This window comes from Dryobates pubescens, chromosome 13 (assembly GCF_014839835.1).
Source record: "Dryobates pubescens isolate bDryPub1 chromosome 13, bDryPub1.pri, whole genome shotgun sequence".
Classification (NCBI taxonomy): Eukaryota; Metazoa; Chordata; class Aves; order Piciformes; family Picidae; genus Dryobates; species Dryobates pubescens.
The window spans coordinates 22,070,933-22,088,801 of record NC_071624.1 but is presented as its reverse complement, the minus strand read 5'-3'; the positions used below and the strand labels follow the sequence as shown (position 1 = coordinate 22,088,801).

Here is a 17,869-nt window from a genome sequence, read left to right as displayed (position 1 = left end):
TGGGACAGGAGTGCAGCTTATTTCCAGCAGCACAGATACGGCTTCCGCCTGGCCAGGTATCAAGCCAGAGAGCTGCAGGGCACAAAAGCTCCAGCAAGCATCTCCTCCACATCTGATCCAGGACACAGGTTTCCTGCCTTCTCTGCCCCTGCTCTGAGTTGGCTCTGTTGAGGAACATAGCTCTGCTCCTTGCAGCTCTGAGCATGGCACAGCTAAAGCAGCAAGGACATCACTGTGGCCAGAGGATCTTTCCCATCCAGCTCCACAAACCTACCCAGTTCGCTGTAACAGGACAGGCTGGCTGACTGCTGAGATCTCAGACTCCCCTGGTGTGACAGAGAGGACTTACCTCACCTCTTCTTCTTAGCTCTGGGCTAAAACATCACTATCTGAAATAGCAACTTGAAATCCTTCAATGGCTAAGGCCCACAATGATGTGCAGCAGAAATGAGGAGCAAAGCAGCTGGAGCATGTTCCCTGCTTTCTCCTCTGCCCCTTCCCTCTACCAAAACCTAGGAGAAGAAAACTTACTCTGCGCTGCTTTCACTCCTCTGCATTTCCTCTGATGAAGCACCAGCAGTGCTGGGAACCCAACCCTGCAGGGCTACTCCTTGCCTCCCCCTGGCACTTCTCTTCTGGCCAAAGCCTGCCAGAGGAAAGAGGCAATTACAAAAAGCAGGTGAGAAGAAATTCCCCAACTTCCAACCTTCACACCCACCATGGCTGGCTCAGTTGGGAAAGCTGCTGTCCCACTGAAGCTGCACAGTTGCAGACACAGTTCCAGAAGCTGGGAAGCAGGACAGCAAGCTCGAAGCTCTGCTGCAGAAGGTGGTTGTGACACTTGCAAGAACCCTGCCTTATGCCAGCTTCCAAATGGAAGTGCTGGCTGGAACAAAGTAGTGTGGGGATTAAAGTTCAGACTGCAACATGAGAGACTTCCTGTTCCGGTTGCTGCTTTTGTGTTTGAGGTTTGGGTGTTGGCTCTTCCCTGTGGGAATGGCAGTGAGAGAGATGGGAATGGGCTGGTTCCCTGCATTTCTGCTTTCTGCTACTGCTTCCCTGCTTTATGCTGCACTTCCCCCCACCCAACCAGGCTAAGGGAACTGCATTATATTATTAGCTAAGGTGATGGAGCATGTCAGGTGGGGTTTGTTGAAATGCCCTAAGGAGGAAGGCTAAATACCTTTTGATGAGAATATGCCAACACATAACTCCAATGTAAGGAACAATGGAAGCAAAAAATGCAGAGTACAAAGTTCAACATGAAAATGCTTTTGAGTTTTCGATTTTGTGTTGTGGAAGACGAAACAGAAGAGGGTAAGGAAACAAGCAGAGCTTTTATACACCAATATGAAAGAGAGAAGGTTAATACAACAATTAGAATACAGGAGAGAAACCACAGTTGATAACTTGTTAGCCAGAGCTGAGTGCACACGCACATCTGCATCTAGAAATGAGTTCCCAGAAAGCTGATGAATATGTTAATGACTCCGGGAAAAGCAAGGAACGTCTCTTCAGTGTGCTTTATAAGGCTGCATCCAAACCATCTTTGGTATGCACAAAGCCTTGCGGAAAGATTTTCCCAGGCATGTCGGCGCCGACGAGAACGCCTGGCTCGCTGACATCTCCAGACTGCAATCAGAGAGTTCAAATCCCACATTTTCGGTACCCAAAGAGATCTCAGCTCAGCTCCCGGCAGGAGTTCGTGCACTGCTCGCCTTCCTTACCTTGAACCTTGTGTTTCTTCTCTTCATCTCCCTTCAGACTCCATTCTGGTGTCCCAGGCCTGCCCTAATACAACCCTAATTAGTGTTTTTCGCAGCTGAAGTTTTCACGGGAGGTGCCCAGCAGCAGCGAATGAGGACTTCCCCCTTCGCTCAGACGTCTTCTCTGTGTACCGCACACAGTCACAGTGAAGCCCACAGGCATGTGGGGGGCTTAAAAAGCTTTTCTCTCGTGAATGCGGCTTCTCCCTCCGTACTTACAAGATGTGTCTGCCGCTGGAAAAGAGACCTCGGCTCGGCTGAGGGTGAAAGCAAAGTCGCTGAGGAACGGAAGGGTGAGAGCCCAGAGCTCACTGTAGCGGTGCCGCCGGACTGAGCTGAGCTGCACTAAACAGTACTGGTTTAGATCAGACTGAAACCAATACGGCGGCGCGGCACGACCCGCTCCCGTCCCGTGCCGTTCCTCCTAGCGGAAGGCTGCGGCACGACCCGCCCCACCCCGAGCGCTGCCATTGGCTGTCGGCCGCCGGGGATGGGGCAAAGGCAACTCCGCCTCGGCGCGGCAGGGAAGAGCCGGGCAGGGAAGAGCCGGGCAGGGAAGAGCCGGGCAGGGAAGAGCCGGGCAGGGAAGAGCCGGGCAGGGAAGAGCCGGGCAGGGAAGAGCCGGGCAGGGAAGAGCCGGGCAGGGAAGAGCCGGGCAGGGAAGAGCCGGGCAGGGAAGAGCCGGGCAGGGAAGAGCCGGGCAGGGAAGAGCCGGGCAGGGAAGAGCCGGGCAGGGAAGAGCCGGGCAGGGAAGAGCCGGGCAGGGAGTGGGGGAACCTGCAGAGGAAGGACCTCTGAGGCTGAGGACTATGGGTGAAGGGGGGAACTGGAGGTGAGGAGATTGTCTAAGAGGCTGGGGGGATGCAGGGAACTGAGCAGGGCTCGGATAGGGCATTGGGGCTGAGGGAGATGCATGGACACAGGGGAAGGAAGGAACCGGAGACGAGAGCAGCCAGAGGCCTGGGGTGAGAATGTAGGGAGAGAGATGGCAAATAGGCTGCAAATGGGTGGCCTGAGGGAGGGGTTGGATCCAAAGAAGCCTTTGGCGCCTTGGAGAGCCACTGACTCGAGCGACATTTCCAGGGATGAGTTTTGTTCCTCTTGCTCTGCCTGGTACCAGCTCTGAGCGCTTTGGGGCAGCCTCCCCTGGCTCCAGCTCAGTTCTGTCGGGCATGGCACCCTCTTCCCTTCCCTTGCTGCCCTGCTGAATGTGCTTCATCCCCTTCGGATCTGTAACACTAGGAGGTGATGAACCAAGGCCTTGCTTGATGGATGAGCAGCACAAAGGTTTTATCTGCTGCAGGCTGGCTGATGAGCCACAGCCTTAAGTGATGGCAGTGCTCCTGCCTGCTGGGCTGCCGGTGTGTGTGGGGAAGGGGGAGGGAGAGGTGGTTTGCTGCCTTAGCTGAAGGTGTTTGGGAAAGGCAGTGGAGAGGTTTTGCCTGTGTCATGTCACCAACATGGCTTTGTCTCTCCTGCAGCTCTGGAGAGACCTCATCTGTGCTGCTGGGGCAAGCTGCCATCTCCTCCATGCTGCTGTGCTGCAGAGGTGGGTGCAGGAAGATAGAAAGAGCAACTTGGGGCTTGACTTCTCAGTTTTGTAGCAGCCACTCCTGCCTCAGCTTCCAAGGGACAGTGTTAATCTACTGCAAATCCTGTCCTGGAGAAAGCCAGAATCAGCCCAGAAGCCAGGTTAATGTCTGTTTGTTGGGGTGGGGAGGTGTCTCTGTGTGTGTTTTCCTCCTCCAGCTCCAGCTGTGGAATGGAATGGAAATGGAAAGTCACCTGCCCACAGCAATGATGAGTGAAGTATAGTCTGAACTGGTATTGCTGGGACTGTGTCTTTGCTCTGACCAGGGCATGATCACGTAATCTTCTCTCTGAGCTGTTTTAAGCTAAGTTCATCTGGAGGCAACAGCTTTGCTGCTGCTTGAAACTTTTTGGTGCACCCTAAAGAAGTTATAGAAACAAATATCAAGGAGTGTTAGTAATTTCTTATACCAGAAGAAAACAAAGACCTGGATTTGAGAAATGAGTGGTCGAAATTCTTGGCTGGCTTTGTGTATCCCACTGCAGCCCTGGGTTTAGTGCCGAGCTTGCAGCCAGAGGAGCTTCTGGGTTGTCCTCGTATGTGTGACGTGTCTTAGGAGCTCTAGATCCTCTGCCCCTGCATCACCGGGGGGTTGCCCTGAGCCAGGGGCAGGACCTTGAATCTCCTGAGGTTCACACATGCCCTCTTCTCCAGGTGGATCTTATCCCTCAGCTGTATCAACTGCACCACTCAGGTTGGTGTCATCTGCAAACTTGCTGAGGGTGCCTTGACCTTAGTGTATCACTGCTGAAGATACTCAACAGTACAGACTCTTGTGGGGACACCACTGGTCCTCCATTTCCATCTGGACATTGAGCTGTTGACCACCACCTTCTGGCTGTGAGCCATCATGGCTTTCCTGACACTGCTACAGCTGTGTTCGTGATGGGAAAACTCCATAGATGTAACCATGGGCCCTGATCTGCAGATGTAACTGATGGACAGAGACTCTACTGTGTTGTAACTGTCTTTGATCTGTGGATGTCACTGCTGGACAGGACTTCATTCCTGTGACTATATGCAATGTAAGAAGTGAAGATTAAAGGGAAGAGGCTAGAGGAAGCAAGTAGCAAAGTGGATCTCCACTCACATGGAAACTGGGCTGTGTGCCACTGGACCTTGGAGGGAGGAGGGAGAGCCAATGTGTAAGTAATGAAAAGGAGGGATGAAATGGTTACAAAATACCATTTCTCCCCAAAACCTCTGGGCAGCAAAATTCAAAATAAGCATTGGGGTTTTTTTTTATTTCTGCTCTTTCTAACAGCCTGAAGTTGTCTGCCAAAGTGTGAGGCTGCAGGACAAAGTCAACAGAGTCATTGCCTTGTTCCACCCAGACTTCCTCTCCTGCTTTTATTAAGCAAAGGAGACCCTAAGGGAACTCCCAGCCTTGCATCATACTGGAGGCTTAATTTTACCTACTTGCTAACTACCCAGCCCTGCTCCAGGGAAGATGCAAAGTGGCCATGCCAAGGAGGTGGCACTAACAGGGGAGGGTCACACCAGGGCACAGTGTTTGGCTCAAGAGGGAGTGCTGAAAGGACCTCCTTTGTAGAGCAAGCAGCATGAGAAGGAAAGACAGCAGCTGGTCATCACCTTGGAGTTGATTATGCAGATGAAAATAGAACCTTACTCAGCAGTGATTTCCAGGGGAAGGGCATGAAAATATTTCTGATCACACTGAGTGTGTGAAGTGATCCTCACAGCACAGGCACAGCAGGTGTGGAGCTGTGGGGGTATGTAACAGGTTAACTGCCTGTGTCCCCCCAACAGAGAGGTGAGGGAAAAGTAACAGAAAATGAACCCTCTGGGTTGAGAGAAAGAGTGGAGATCCAAAGTCTTAGTGAGCAAATGAGGTAATGCAATGCACAAGGACCTTAGCCCATTTGCAGCAACAGCTCAGCAAAAAGCAGGGAAGCAGCAGCATGAAGCACAGAACCAGCGAGCTGCCCAGGGCCCACCCACCCTGCCCCATCCCTGCAGAACAGAGCCAACGAACCTGGAACCTTGTGATGGATGGAGTAACAATTCATGTCAATCAGCTGACTGGTATAAGCTCTGACATGGGAACCAGGAGCAGGGAATTGCAAAGTATATCTCTATGTAATTTGTAGTTGAGCTTCAGTGGCTGTATTATGAAATGTTCCTATGTGGAAGAATGAAAATGTGAACCTAAGGGCAGCTGGGGAAGACAAATAATTTGGTCACTAACGACCACCAGGAGGACCCCCAGGCTTGCAGGTGAAGGAATCCAATTCCAGGAATTGATTAGCATAAACCCCGCCCCTTTCTAGGAACTTGTTTGATTAAATACACCTTGCCTTAGAAAAGTTATCACAGTATCACCAAGGTTGGAAGAGACCCCAAAGATCATTGAGTCCAACCTGTCAGCACAGACCTCGCGACTAGACCATGGCACCAAGTGCCACATCCAATCCCCTCTTGAACACCGCCAGGGATGGGGACTCCACCACCTCCCTGGGCAGCACATTCCAATGGCGAACGACTCGCTTGGTGAAGAACTTTCTCCTCGCCTTGAGCCTAAACTTCCCCTGGCACAGCTTGAGGCTGTGTCCTCTTGTTCTGGTGCTGGCTGCCTGGGAGAAGAGACCAACCCCCACCTGGCTACAACCTCCCTTCAGGGAGTTGGAGAGGGCAATGAAGTCACCCCTGAGCCTCCTCTTCTGCAGGCTAAACAACCCCAGCTCCCTCAGCCTCTCCTCGTAGGGCTGTGCTCAATTCCTCTCCCCAGCCTTATTGCCCTTCTCTGGACATGTTCAAAAGTTTCGCTGTCCTTCCTAAACTGAGGGGCCCATAACTGGACACAGGACTCAAGGTGTGGCCTAACCAATGCAGAGTACAGGGGCACAATGACCTCCCTGCTCCTGCTGGCCACACTGTTCCTGCTGCAGGCCAGGATGCCATTAGCCTTCTTGGCCACCTGGGCACAGGGCTGGCTCATGTTTAGGCAGCTGTGAATCAGCACCCCAGGTCCCTGTTTGGGAGCTTTCCAGCCACTCTGACCCCAGCCTGTAGCTCTGCATGGGGTTGCTGTGGCCAAAGTGCAGCCCCTGGCACTTGGACTTGTTGAATGCTATCCATTGGCCTGTTATGAATCTGTATTAGAGGATGGAGTACATAAAGGCAAACAAAGCTGTGTGTGGTGTGCCTGTTGGTAGAGCACAGACTCCTCGCACACCCAGCGCTGTTTGCTTGCCTTCTATTGCCATTCATAAAATATAATTGTTGTTATTAACTAAAGTTGACTGGTTATTCATAACAGCCTGAAAGCAGCAACCAGGGCAGGAAGCCTCCCCTCTTACACTCTGATCTCCAGAATACTTTGCTGCACCCAGCACTTTCCTTTTGACACTGGCATGAGGCAGGATGGGCTTGAATAACAGCAGCACATTTCAACTCAAGCCATGACAGCTGAGCAGTAGCACCATGGGGCTTTGGCTTTAATGGTGACCTGGCAGTGCTGGGTAATGGTTGATCACCTTCAAAGGCCTTTTCTAGCCTAAATGATTCTGTTCTCTTCTAACATATACTGACTGAGAATTGATTTCATGTGGGCTGGGGAAGCTCCCCAGGAATGTCTGGGCTTTTAGAGAGGAACAAGGATGTCCTCCTGTTTCAGGCAGTGGAAACATCTCCAGCCTCTGACCCGATCACGAGGAGCTTCGTTGCATGAACAGTAAGTGCAGATCTGAAATTGCTCTGGATGCTATCCAGACCAAGAGATTAGTTAAAAGCTTTTCCTCTTCCTGCACAGATGGAGGAATAATACCAAACACAATGCTCCTCTCCAAGCCAGCAAAATTCTGGATGCTGTCAATAACGGCATGCTCCCTCCAGGAGCTGCTCTCCAGTGTCAGGAATGGTATCCTTGAATTAAGTCCTAAACTTTCTGCCAGCAAGCTCCAGTGGGCATTTGCCTGTCCATCTGTATCTCTGCAGAACAGCACAGCAATATCCTTCGCTGAGTAGCCCTCCCTGAGGTATTCTCTACAGCGTCCTGCCACATACTGACTTGTTTCAGTAAATCTTATCTGCTGTATTTCTAACCTGCCTGTCACAGGGTGAGCACAGGTGGCCCTCTCTACCAAGCTTCTCAGACATGGGATGGGAATCCCCTGGCTGGGATGCTCTACAATCTCTTTCATTCTGTCTCTTACATAGCCATAGATGCTGCTGGCACTGCGAACCACATTGGTCAGCGACTCGACAGGATCATGCTGAGCTGCATCTGGAAGGCCAGTTGGGAAGCTGTGACTTGTCTGTAAGTAATCCAAGAAAATCCAGAGGAAGCCAGGCTCAGGGAGCTCTTGTGATGAAGTCAGTCTCAAGGCTTTCCCATACCAATCACCTTCCTGATCTCGGAAACTCTGTGCTTCATCAATGATTATGTGCTTCACAGTGCTGAAGCTCTCCTTCAAAAACTCTTCTCTGGTCACAGCTTGGAAAAGTGTTTTCCGCCTGCAGGAGAGACACCAGTGCATTAAAAACCACCTCTGCATTGCTAACTGCTTGCTGCTGCTTATAACTGATCAGAACAATGTGCACATCTGTCACACTGGGCTCACAATGCTGTGGTGTTGGACCAAAGGGCATAGCCGCTCTAAGTGAAGCTCAGCTTCAACACCCCCTAAGGAAAATGAAGGTGCACAAGTCCATGGGACCTGAGAGGATCCACCCCTGGGTCCTGAGGGAACTGGTGGATGCAGCTGCCAAGCTGCTGTCCACCATATCTGAGGTGTCATGGCAGTCTGGTGAAGATCTTACTGACTGGGAGAGGGGAAATTATTCTCTTGTCCAAAAGGGATATAAGGCAGACCCAGGGAACTGCAAGCCACTCAGTCTCACCACTGTGCCTGTCAAGATCTGGTGGCCTTCTATGATGGGACAACAGTGTTGATGGACAATAGAAAGGTAACTGATATCTACTTGGACTTCTGCAAGGCCTTTGATGCTGTGTCCTATGACATCCTGGTCTCCAAATTGGAAAGGCATGGATTTGATGGGAGGACCACTCAGTGGATAAGGACTGACTTGGAGATCACCCTCAGAGTAATGATTAATGTCTCAGTGGAGACAAGTCCTGTGTGGGGTACCTCAGGGGTCAGTACTAGCACCGGTGGGATCAAGGCACCCTCAGCACGTTTGCCAATGACACCAATCTGTGTGGTGTGGTTAGGAAGGAATCCATCCCAAGGGACATGGACAGGCTAGAGACCTGGACTGTTGCCAAACTGATGAAGAAAGCCAAGGGCAAGGTCCTGCACTTGGATGAAGGCAACCCCCAGTATCAATCCATGCTGGGGATCAAGGACAGGAGAGCAGCTGTGTAGAGAAAGATTTGGGGGTGCTGAGAGAAGAAAAAACTGCACATGAGCTGGCACCGAGCATTGCCAGCCCAGCCCCAGCCTGTTCCTTGCTGATCCAAATCGGTGTAGGCAGCAGGGGCAGGGAGGGGATTCTGCCCCTCTGCTGCACTATGCCGAGACCCCATGTGCAGTCCTGGGGTCAGCTCTGCAGTCCCTATCCCAAGAGAAGGGAAGGGTTTAGAGAGACATTAGAACAGCCTCCCACTTTTTGAAGGGGGCTATAGGAGAGCTGTAGCCTTTTCACAAAGGCAGGTGACAGGACAAGGAGAATGGATGCAAGCTGGAAAAAGCTGGATTTATATTGGACATAAGGTACTGGAGGGTGCTGAGGCACTGGAATAGGTTGCACAGAGAACCATTGGAAGATCCAAGACTGGAACTGGTCAAAGTGAACCTGGATGGGGCCCTGAGAAACCCAGTCTAGGGGACCAGTGGAACTGGATGATATTTAAGGCCCCTTCCTAACCAAAGCATTCTATGATGCCAGAATGGTCAGTACTGGTGGTGGATCAAAGAGCATCCCACATACACTCATCAGCACTCAGCTAGTCAGAAGTGCTGGTGAAATACCAGGAAGTTGAAATGGGTCCCTGGAGGAAATACTTACCGCACAAAATCTCTCAGGCCCTTGGTCTCACAGATATAAAGAACTTCCTCTCGTGAGCACTGCAGCATGAGTCTTATTTTCTGCATGATCTTCAGGGCCACCACTGTTTTCCCTGTGCCTGGCAGACCATACACATAGAGCTTCTTAGTTCTGGGAAGATTTTCTGACAGCACCTGGTATTGTCTGAGGGTCAAGAGGTTCAGAAACTCAGAGCCAACTCTGTCACTTAAAAAGGACTTGAAAGTCAGCAGAGCGACTGTGAGAGCATGCAAGAGGTCCCTCAGGTTGTCACTGCTGACCAGGCCGTAGCCAGGGGGATACTTCTGTTCAATGTTCTGATCCCACTCTTCTCCACAGCTCCCCTGGGCAGGCAATGTCAGCAGCTTGGGTATTACACACAGCTTGTGGATATAGCCTCCTGTGTTGACTAATTTCTCCTTCAGCCTCCGGGCTGTGCTCCTGGAGTACCCAACCAAGGCCTCTGAGATCTGCTTGCAGACTGTATAAAGGATAGGTGGCCTGTCCTTGGCTACTTGGAGAACATCACAAATGATGAGCTGGTTTGCTGGCAAGCCGACATCAACAGCCCAGCTCCTGGAAAATATCAGAACTCCCTCTGAGAAGGGCTGGAGTTGGCTTTCAATTAAGCTATCCAATCCTGGATGCTCCTGGAGGAGATCTTCCCTGAGTTTTTCTGGGGTACATGTGATGCTGGCAGGGCTCACTGGGAAGGCAAAGCAGAAGAAACAGAGTTGGTGTGAGGCAGGCAAATGCAGCCCTCTGAAATGGTACTGGGGGAGCACAAGGCCTGTGAGGAGGGGCTGAGGGAGCTGGGGTTGTTCAGCCTGCAGAACAGGAGGCTGAAGGGACACCTGGTTAAGATGCAGGCATGGGTCTGGCTGTTCCCAATCTTGTCCAGGAGACCCAGTGAGTGAAGAGACAATACCAGGTCCTCATGAAGGCCCTGGACACCAGGCTTTTCTTGCACTGACACAGCAACATTGGCCTGCAAGCAGCAGCAGCCTCTCCACTCTGGCCCCAGCCACGTGCTGTATTGGCACTGGGCTGATCCCAAGGCACCTCCTCCTCTCATGTTCCCTTCTTTCATTGAATTGTGAAAAGGCACTGGCAGGGCTGAGCTCAGGCCCCAGAGTTCAGCAAGCCGAGCTCAGGCACCCCCATCAACAGCTGGCACAAGGTCAATCCCTGGCCAAGGAGCTCCTCAGCCATTTGAGTGCAATGCTGCTGTCAGGGCTGCAAAGGAGTTGCATCTCTTTCACCTCTTTAAAGGATGTCTTCAATCTCCTCTTTCACCTAGGCCATGCCCTTGAGATTCAGCCTGCAAAGCTACCAGAGAGGGGAAGCAATGTGCAGACCCACCTGGAAAGAGGTTCTCACAAAGGGTAGCAGCACTGTCAGCTCCTTGGGCTGAATAAACTGCCTTGGCAAGAGGTGGCCTCCCTGTCAGACTCAGCTCTTGCCTGAAGGTCGAAGAAAGCCTTGCAAGACCTGGAAGGAACAGAAAGAAAGCCCTGTGATACAGCAGGGGCATTTGCTGCCCCTCAGGGCAAGAGCCACAGGCTGGCCTCACTCCTGCTGCTTTTGGGTCTTTTGCTCATCCTGGAAAGAAGAAAAGCAAAGCAGAGACAGAGACCTTGCAGCTCACAGGGACAGCAGTTCAGCAGCAACACAACAGGCTCAGGTCATGGGCCTTGGTTTCCTTCTCTCACCAGCTGCTGTGATGATCTCTGCCTCTGTTAGTGGGGCTCCTCTCACTGCCCAGGGAGCAACTGCTCTGTCCACAGTGCTCAGCTGATTTGACTGGCAGCAGCTGTAGCCAAAGCATTAATAAATTGCTGGTCACCAGCAGCTGCTGCAGCCTGCAGCAAGCATTCAGGAAAGCAGCAGCAGAAAGGGAGGGATTTAGCAAGCACCTTAAGCACTCAAGGGTTGGCCAGGCCACAAAGAAGCCTGAAAAGCAGGTGAGACTGTCACAGGCAAACAACACTGCCAGGCCAGCAGCAAGACAAGAAAGGGAAACATGGAAAAGGGAGAGGGATTGTCCTCCTCTTTTGGACCTGGATCTGTATCAGTCATCCTCTTAACCCACTCCTTTACTCCCAGTCTCCTGATTGTGTAATGTCCCACGACCCACGAGTCCAGGGCTTCAGCAAACAGGACACAACTGTAGGGCAGAACTCTCACAGCACAGACGTGGCGACGGCGCTCTCCATCCAGTCCACACACTGGGAATAGTTTGTGGTCATTGTACACGTGGCACCAGTCATCCATCTGGCACATGTGGAAGGCAATTAAGTTGTATTTAATGGATTTGATGAGATCTTCTAGCTTTCTCTGCTCCTCATCATCACAGCTGAATCCCTGCACTCTGCCATCATCATCCACCCCAATCCACAGATACCCACCATCTGTGTTTGCAAACCCAGCAATATACTGAGGCAGCACTTCCCTGACATGAGTCAGGAAGTTGTCCGTTGAGTAGTGCTTAAATGCCACATATCTTGACTCTGTGAAAGGCAACTTCTCTCCATGATGCAGTTGGTCCCGATCATACAGCTCTGAAACAACACTCCAGATATCCCTCCCGTCCCCTTCATCATCTGTTGTCTGCCTGATTTTCTCAGGTGGTTCCAGGCTGCTCTCTCTTTCAGCATCTCTTGTACAGCTGATTCTATCAGGTGGTTCCAGGCTGAGATCATTCTCCCTCCACATACGCCTCGTGCAAGCCTCATAATCCAGTTCAGCCAGGCTGCGCTCTCTCCTGGCTTCCTCCTGCTTTCCTGTAAGGAACAGAAGAGCTTCAGTAGGGTTCATGTGGGGAAGAGAAGCTCCACTCTTTGTGTACAGCCCAGTGCCCAGGCTGCAGATCCGAGGCTTTGCACTTGCAGACCCTGAGGCTGTGCTCTCGCTGCTCCAGGCTTTCACAAAGATCAGGAGGTTGTTACCTTGCTGTTCCAAGTCCAGGTATTTTTCCCACTCTACAATCAAAAGGAGAGACCGAAAGGCCTCTTCTAAGTCTGCTCCAATGCCATCTCTCTCCAAACTGTAGCCTTCATTTGCAATCTCTGCTTTTACCACCCCTCCTCCAGAGTTCAGCAGGGCACACAGGGCACGGGCAAGGGTGTGTTTTTGATCTTGTTTTGAGGCTTTGGGCATCTTCTGCCTTGCTTTTACACCAAAACACATTTCTCCAACACACAAAACTACTTCAGGATACTCAGTTTCTAAGTGAACCTGGACCCTCTGCTGCAGTTGATGGTCTTGAAGAGCCAGTTTGAGCCTGAAACAATGACAACAGAATTACTCATCGACTACCAAAGACTTTAGCTAGAGTGTGGCCATCATGTTAACAATAAAGATACCAAGTCACAGAGATGAAGGCAATGTAGATTTTCCTCCCCTTGCAAAGCAGAGAGAGGGCTTCAAACTGGAATTTGTCCCCATGGAGTGCATGGCCTCTCTTCCTCCCCTGGAATGACTCAGAAAAGGCTGTAGTAAGCCTCACCTCCATCTGAAGAGCCCAGTGATGCTGCTGATTAATAAGCAACCCTTAACTTCTAGCTCTCCTGGGCCACCCTTGTTAGCCTCTGCTGATGGCCACTTGGCCCTCAGCCAGTTGGCAAGTTCACTGAAGCGGTGCCAGACTGCACTGGCATCACACTGAAGCCAATCCCTTAACATGAAATCCAGCCCCTTGCTCCAGGGGACAAAAGCACCTGGAAAGAAATTCAGCTGTGCCTAGAAGAGATGTTGCCTGGGACAGGAGTGCTGCTTATTTCCAGCAGCACAGATGTGCCTTCCACCTGGCCAGGTATCAAGCCAGAGAGTTGCAGGGCACAAAAGCTCCAGCAAGCATCTCCTCCACATCTGATGCAGGACACAGGTTTCCTGCCTTCTCTGCCTCTCCTCTCAGTTGGCTCTGCTGAGGAACATAGCTCTGCTCCTTGCAGCTCTGAGCTATGGCACAGCTAAAGCAGCAAGGACATCACTGTGGCCAGAGGATCTTTCCCATCCAGCTCCACAAACCCTCCCAGTTCACTGTAACAGGACAGGCTGGCTGACTGCTGAGATCTCAGACTCCCCTGGTGTGACAGAGAGGACTTACCTCACCTCTTCTTCGTATCTCTGGGCTAAAACATCACTATCTGAAATAGCATCTTGAAATTCTTCAATGGCTAAGGCCCACAATGATGTGCAGCAGAAATGAGGAGCAAAGCAGCTGGAGCATGTTCCCTGCTTTCTCCTCTGTCCCTTCCCTCTACCAAAACCTAGGAGAAGAAAACTTACTCTGGTTTGCTTTCACTCCTCTGCATTTCCTCTGATGAAGCAGCAGCAGTGCTGGAAGCCCAACCCTGCAGGGCTACTCCTTGCCTCCCCCTGGCACTTCTCTTCTGGCCAAAGCCTGCCAGAGGAAAGAAGCAATTACAAAAAGCAGGTGAGAAGAAATTCCCCAACTTCCAACCTTCACACCCACCATGGCTGGCTCAGTTGGGAAAGCTGCTGTCCCACTGAAGCTGCACAGTTGCAGACACAGTTCCGGAAGCTGGGAAGCAGGCCAGCAAGCTCGAAGCTCTGCTGCAGAAAGTGGTTGTGACACTTACAAGAACCCTGCCTCATGCCAGCTTCCAAATGGAAGTGCTGGCTGGAACAAAGTAGTGTGGGGCTTGGAGTTCAGACTGCAACATGAGAGACTTCCTGTTCTGGTTGCTGCTTTTGTGTTTGGGGCTTTGGTGTTGGCTCTTCCTGTGGGAATGGTAGTGAGAGAGATGGGAATGGGCTGGTTCCCTGCATTTCTGCTTTCTGCTACTGCTTCCCTGCTTTATGCTGCACTTCCCCCCCACCCCGCCAGCAGGCTAAAGGAACTGTGCATTGTATTATTAGTACCTGATTTGCTCAGTATATCAGGGGATAACAGTCAATTTGGGTCTAGCAAAAAGAGCTAGTACCCGGGAAATTGATGAATATGTTAATGATCTCCGGGAAAAGCAAGGAGCATCTGTTCAGCATGCTTTATAAGGCCGCATCCAAACCATCTTTGGTATGTACAGGCTTTGCAGAAAGATTTTCCCAGGCATGCCTTGCCGAGAAGAACGCCTGGCTCGCTGAAATCTGCACACTGCAATCAGAGTTCAAATCCCACATTTTCGGTAACCTAAGAGTTCTCAGCTCAGCCCCCGGCAGGAGCTCGTACGCTGCTCCCCTTCCTTACCTTGAACCTTGTGTTTCTTCTCTTCATCTCCCTTCAGATTCCATTCTGGTGTCCCAGGCCTGCCCTAATACAACCCAAAGTAGTGTTTATCGCAACTGAAGTTTTCACGGGAGGTGCCCAGCAGCAGCGATTGAGGACTTCCCCCTTCGCTCAGACGTCTTCTCTGTGCGCCGCACACAGTCACAGTGAAGCCCACAGGCATGTGGGGGGCTTAAAAAGCTTTTCTCTCGTGAATTCGGCTTCTCTCTCCGTACTTACAAGATGTGTCTGCCGCTGGAAAAGAGATCTCGGCTCGGCTGAGGGTGAAAGCGAAGTCGCTGAGGAACGGAAGGGTGAGAGCCCAGAGCTCACTGTAGCGGTGCCGCCGGACTGAGCTGAGCTGCACTAAACAGTACTGGTTTAGATTAGACAGGATCCAGCGCGGCACCGTCTCGTCTCGTCTCGTCCCGTCGCGTTCCGTTCCGTTCCGTTCCGTTCCCTTCCGCCCCTTCCCGTCCCGTTCCTCCTAGCGGAAGGCTGCGGCACCGCCCCCTCCAGCTACGCCCGCCCGAGCGCTGCCATTGGCTGTCGGCCGCCGGGGGTGGGGCAAAGGCAGCTCCGCCTCGGCGCGGCTGCGCCTGCGCGAGCGGCGGAGGTGTGCGTGGAGCCGGGTAGGGAAGAGCCGGGCTGGGAGTGGGGGAACCTGCAGAGGAAGGACCTCTGAGGCTGAGGACTGTGGGTGAAGGGGGGAACTGAAGGTGAGAAGATTGTCTAAGGGTCTGGGGGCATGCAGGGAACTGAGCAGGGCTCGGATAGGGCACTGGGGCTGAGGGAGATGCATGGACAGGGGTGGAGGGAGGAACCGGGGACGAGAGCAGCCAGAGGCCTGGGGTGAGAATGTAGGGAGAGAGATGGCAAATAGGCTGCAAATGGGTGGCCTGAGGGAGGGGTTGGACCCAAAGAGGCCTCTGGAGCCTTGGAGAGCCACTGACTCGAGCGACATTTCCAGGGATGAGTTTTGTTCCTTTTGCTCTGCCTGGTACCAGCTCTCCTGAGCGCTTTGGGGCAGCCTCCCCTGGCTCCAGCTCAGTTCTGTCGGGCATGGCACCCTCCTCCCTTCCCTTGCTGCCCTGCTGAATGTGCTTCATCCCCTTCGGATCTGTAACAGTAGGAGGTGATGAACCAAGGCCTTGCTTGATGGATGAGCAGCACAAAGCTTTTATCTGCTGCAGGCTGGCTGGTGAGCCACAGCCTTAAGTGATGGCAGTGCTCCTGCCTGCTGGGCTGCCGGTGTGTGTGGGGAAGGGGGAGGGAGAGGTGGTTTGCTGCCTTAGCTGAAGGTGTTTGGGAAAGGCAGTGAAGAGGTTTTGCCTGTGTCACGTCACCAACATGGCTTTGTCTCTCCTGCAGCTCTGGAGAGACCTCATCTGTGCTGCTGGGGCAAGCTGCCATCTCCTCCATGCTGCTGTGCTGCAGAGGTGGGTGCAGGAAGGCACAAAGAGCAACTTGGGGCTTGACTTCTCAGTTTTGTAGCAGCCACTCCTGCCTGAGCTTCCAAGGGACTGTGTTAACCTACTGCAAATCCTGTCCTGGAGAAAGCCAGAATCAGCCCAGAAGCCAGGTTAATGTCTGTTTGTTGGGGTGGGGAGGTGTCTCTGTGTGTGTTTTCCTCCTCCAGCTCCAGCTGTGGGAGCAAGCTCCCTATGGAATGGAAAGTCACCTGCCCACAGCAATGATGAGTGAAGTATAGTCTGAACTGGTATTGCTGGGACTGTGTCTTTGCTCTGACCAGGGCATGATCACGTAATCTTCTCTCTGAGCTGTTTTAAGCTAAGTTCATCTGGAGGCAACAGCTTTGCTGCTGCTTGAAACTTTTTGGTGCACCCTAAAGAAGTTATAGAAACAAATATCAAGGAGTGTTAGTAATTTCTTATACCAGAAGAAAACAAAGACCTGGGTTTGAGAAGTGAGTGGTCGAAATTCTTGGCTGGCTTTGTGTGTCCCACTGCAGCCCTGGGTTTAGTGCTGAGCTTGCAGCCAGAGGAGTTTCTTGGTTGTCCTCATGTGTGTGACACGTCTTTAGGAACTCCAGATCCTCTGCCACTGCACCTTCTCCTTTTGTACATGGAGCCTGAGCTGTCTGGCCTGTGGACACCTCATGAGCAGCTGGTTCAGCTGTGCTCTCATCCAGTGACTGCTTGGAAGCAGGAGTGGTTTTGGAAGTGATTTGCAGTGTGGTGTCCAGTTCTGGTGCTCTGCTCTGTGTGAAGTGCAGCTCTATTGGGGCCTGGGCTCATCAAGTATTGGAAAAAATCAGGAGGTATGCTATGATCTCATCTCTGTTCTCTTCCAGGTCTTGAGGACAGCTTTACGTTCACTTCTCCTGAGCAGGAGCTTCTGTGGGGAGTCTATACCTAGGGGAAGAGTTCTGGTGGTTTTCTCCTAATGGGAGAATGGTTGGTTGGCAGGTCTGGAAAAGGACTGAGCAGCTAAGTCACTGCTTTTGAGAGTGTCTGATGAGGCAGTGGCTTGGGGTCACTGAATATTTGTTAGCAGACTTGGTGTGCTCGACTATGCCTGGGGTGGCTGCTGGATGGGTGACAGATATGCTTGATGAACACTTCTGCCTTCCCAAAGGGAAGAGAACAGGAATAATGGAGACAGACTGATGGGTTGTGAAAGAAACTAAAGCAACTGGGATGGAAAGAAGAACAATGCCATGGACTAGAGACAAAGAGAGACAAGCCAATATGGAACCCAACCCCTGATGGTAGTAGAGGGTCACCACCGATGCTGGGGGCAGGCACTGGGGAAGTCTCAGGCTGGACTCAGCAGCAGATGTGAACCAGATGCAGGAGCTGGATGCTGGAACTGGACTCAGGAACACAATAGGTTGGGGTGGAAGAGAGAATGGACAGAGCCCTCCTCAGGCACTGGCCATTGAAGAGGCTTGATCCTGGTGATCCCTCAACTTGAGTCTGAAGATGCCTTCAATAGGATGGAATCCCTTGTTGGGCAGTTGAGGGTCACTTGTCCTGTCTGCTCCTCCCTGCAGGTGCCACCTCTGCCTTCCTGCACCCCAAAGAGGGGCACAAGCTGTGGCAGTGCCCTTGGTGTGCTCAGGAGCAAATCTAAGCCAGAGCCTTTGTGCAGTCCAGCCCTTGGCAGGAGCTCTCCCCATCAGCTTCTCCCTGCTAGAAGCAGCCTCTGGTTGTGCAAACCTGCCCTGAACTGCAGAAAGTGCCTGAGTGAGCAGAGCCTGAGCTGGGCAGGGCCAGCACTGAGCAGAACTGGCTCTGGTCTAGCTCACAC

At 52.1% G+C, this 17,869-nt stretch overlaps 1 protein-coding gene and 2 non-coding genes across 3 annotated transcripts; 2 read left to right on the top strand and 1 right to left on the bottom strand.

Annotated features, from left to right (window-relative positions):
• The first annotated feature begins 3,559 nt into the window (after positions 1-3,559).
• Positions 3,560-3,654, top strand: LOC128897772 (Z30 small nucleolar RNA). Its single transcript, XR_008462589.1, has one exon. It is a non-coding gene; the product is annotated as a Z30 small nucleolar RNA (small nucleolar RNA).
• Positions 3,655-6,587: 2,933 nt separating this feature from the next.
• Positions 6,588-12,880, bottom strand: LOC104301905 (schlafen family member 11). Its single transcript, XM_054166973.1, has 7 exons — positions 12,875-12,880; positions 12,732-12,769; positions 12,125-12,649; positions 11,427-12,013; positions 10,729-10,857; positions 9,349-10,072; positions 6,588-7,833 (listed from the first exon to the last, which is right to left on the bottom strand). The coding sequence occupies exons 1-7, from the start codon at positions 12,878-12,880 to the stop codon at positions 7,026-7,028; spliced, it is 2,817 nt and encodes a 938-aa protein (XP_054022948.1). The 3' UTR covers positions 6,588-7,025.
• A 3,405-nt stretch (positions 12,881-16,285) lies between these two features.
• On the top strand, positions 16,286-16,380 carry LOC128897771 (Z30 small nucleolar RNA). The gene has a single exon (XR_008462588.1). It is a non-coding gene; the product is annotated as a Z30 small nucleolar RNA (small nucleolar RNA).
• Positions 16,381-17,869: the final 1,489 nt, after the last annotated feature.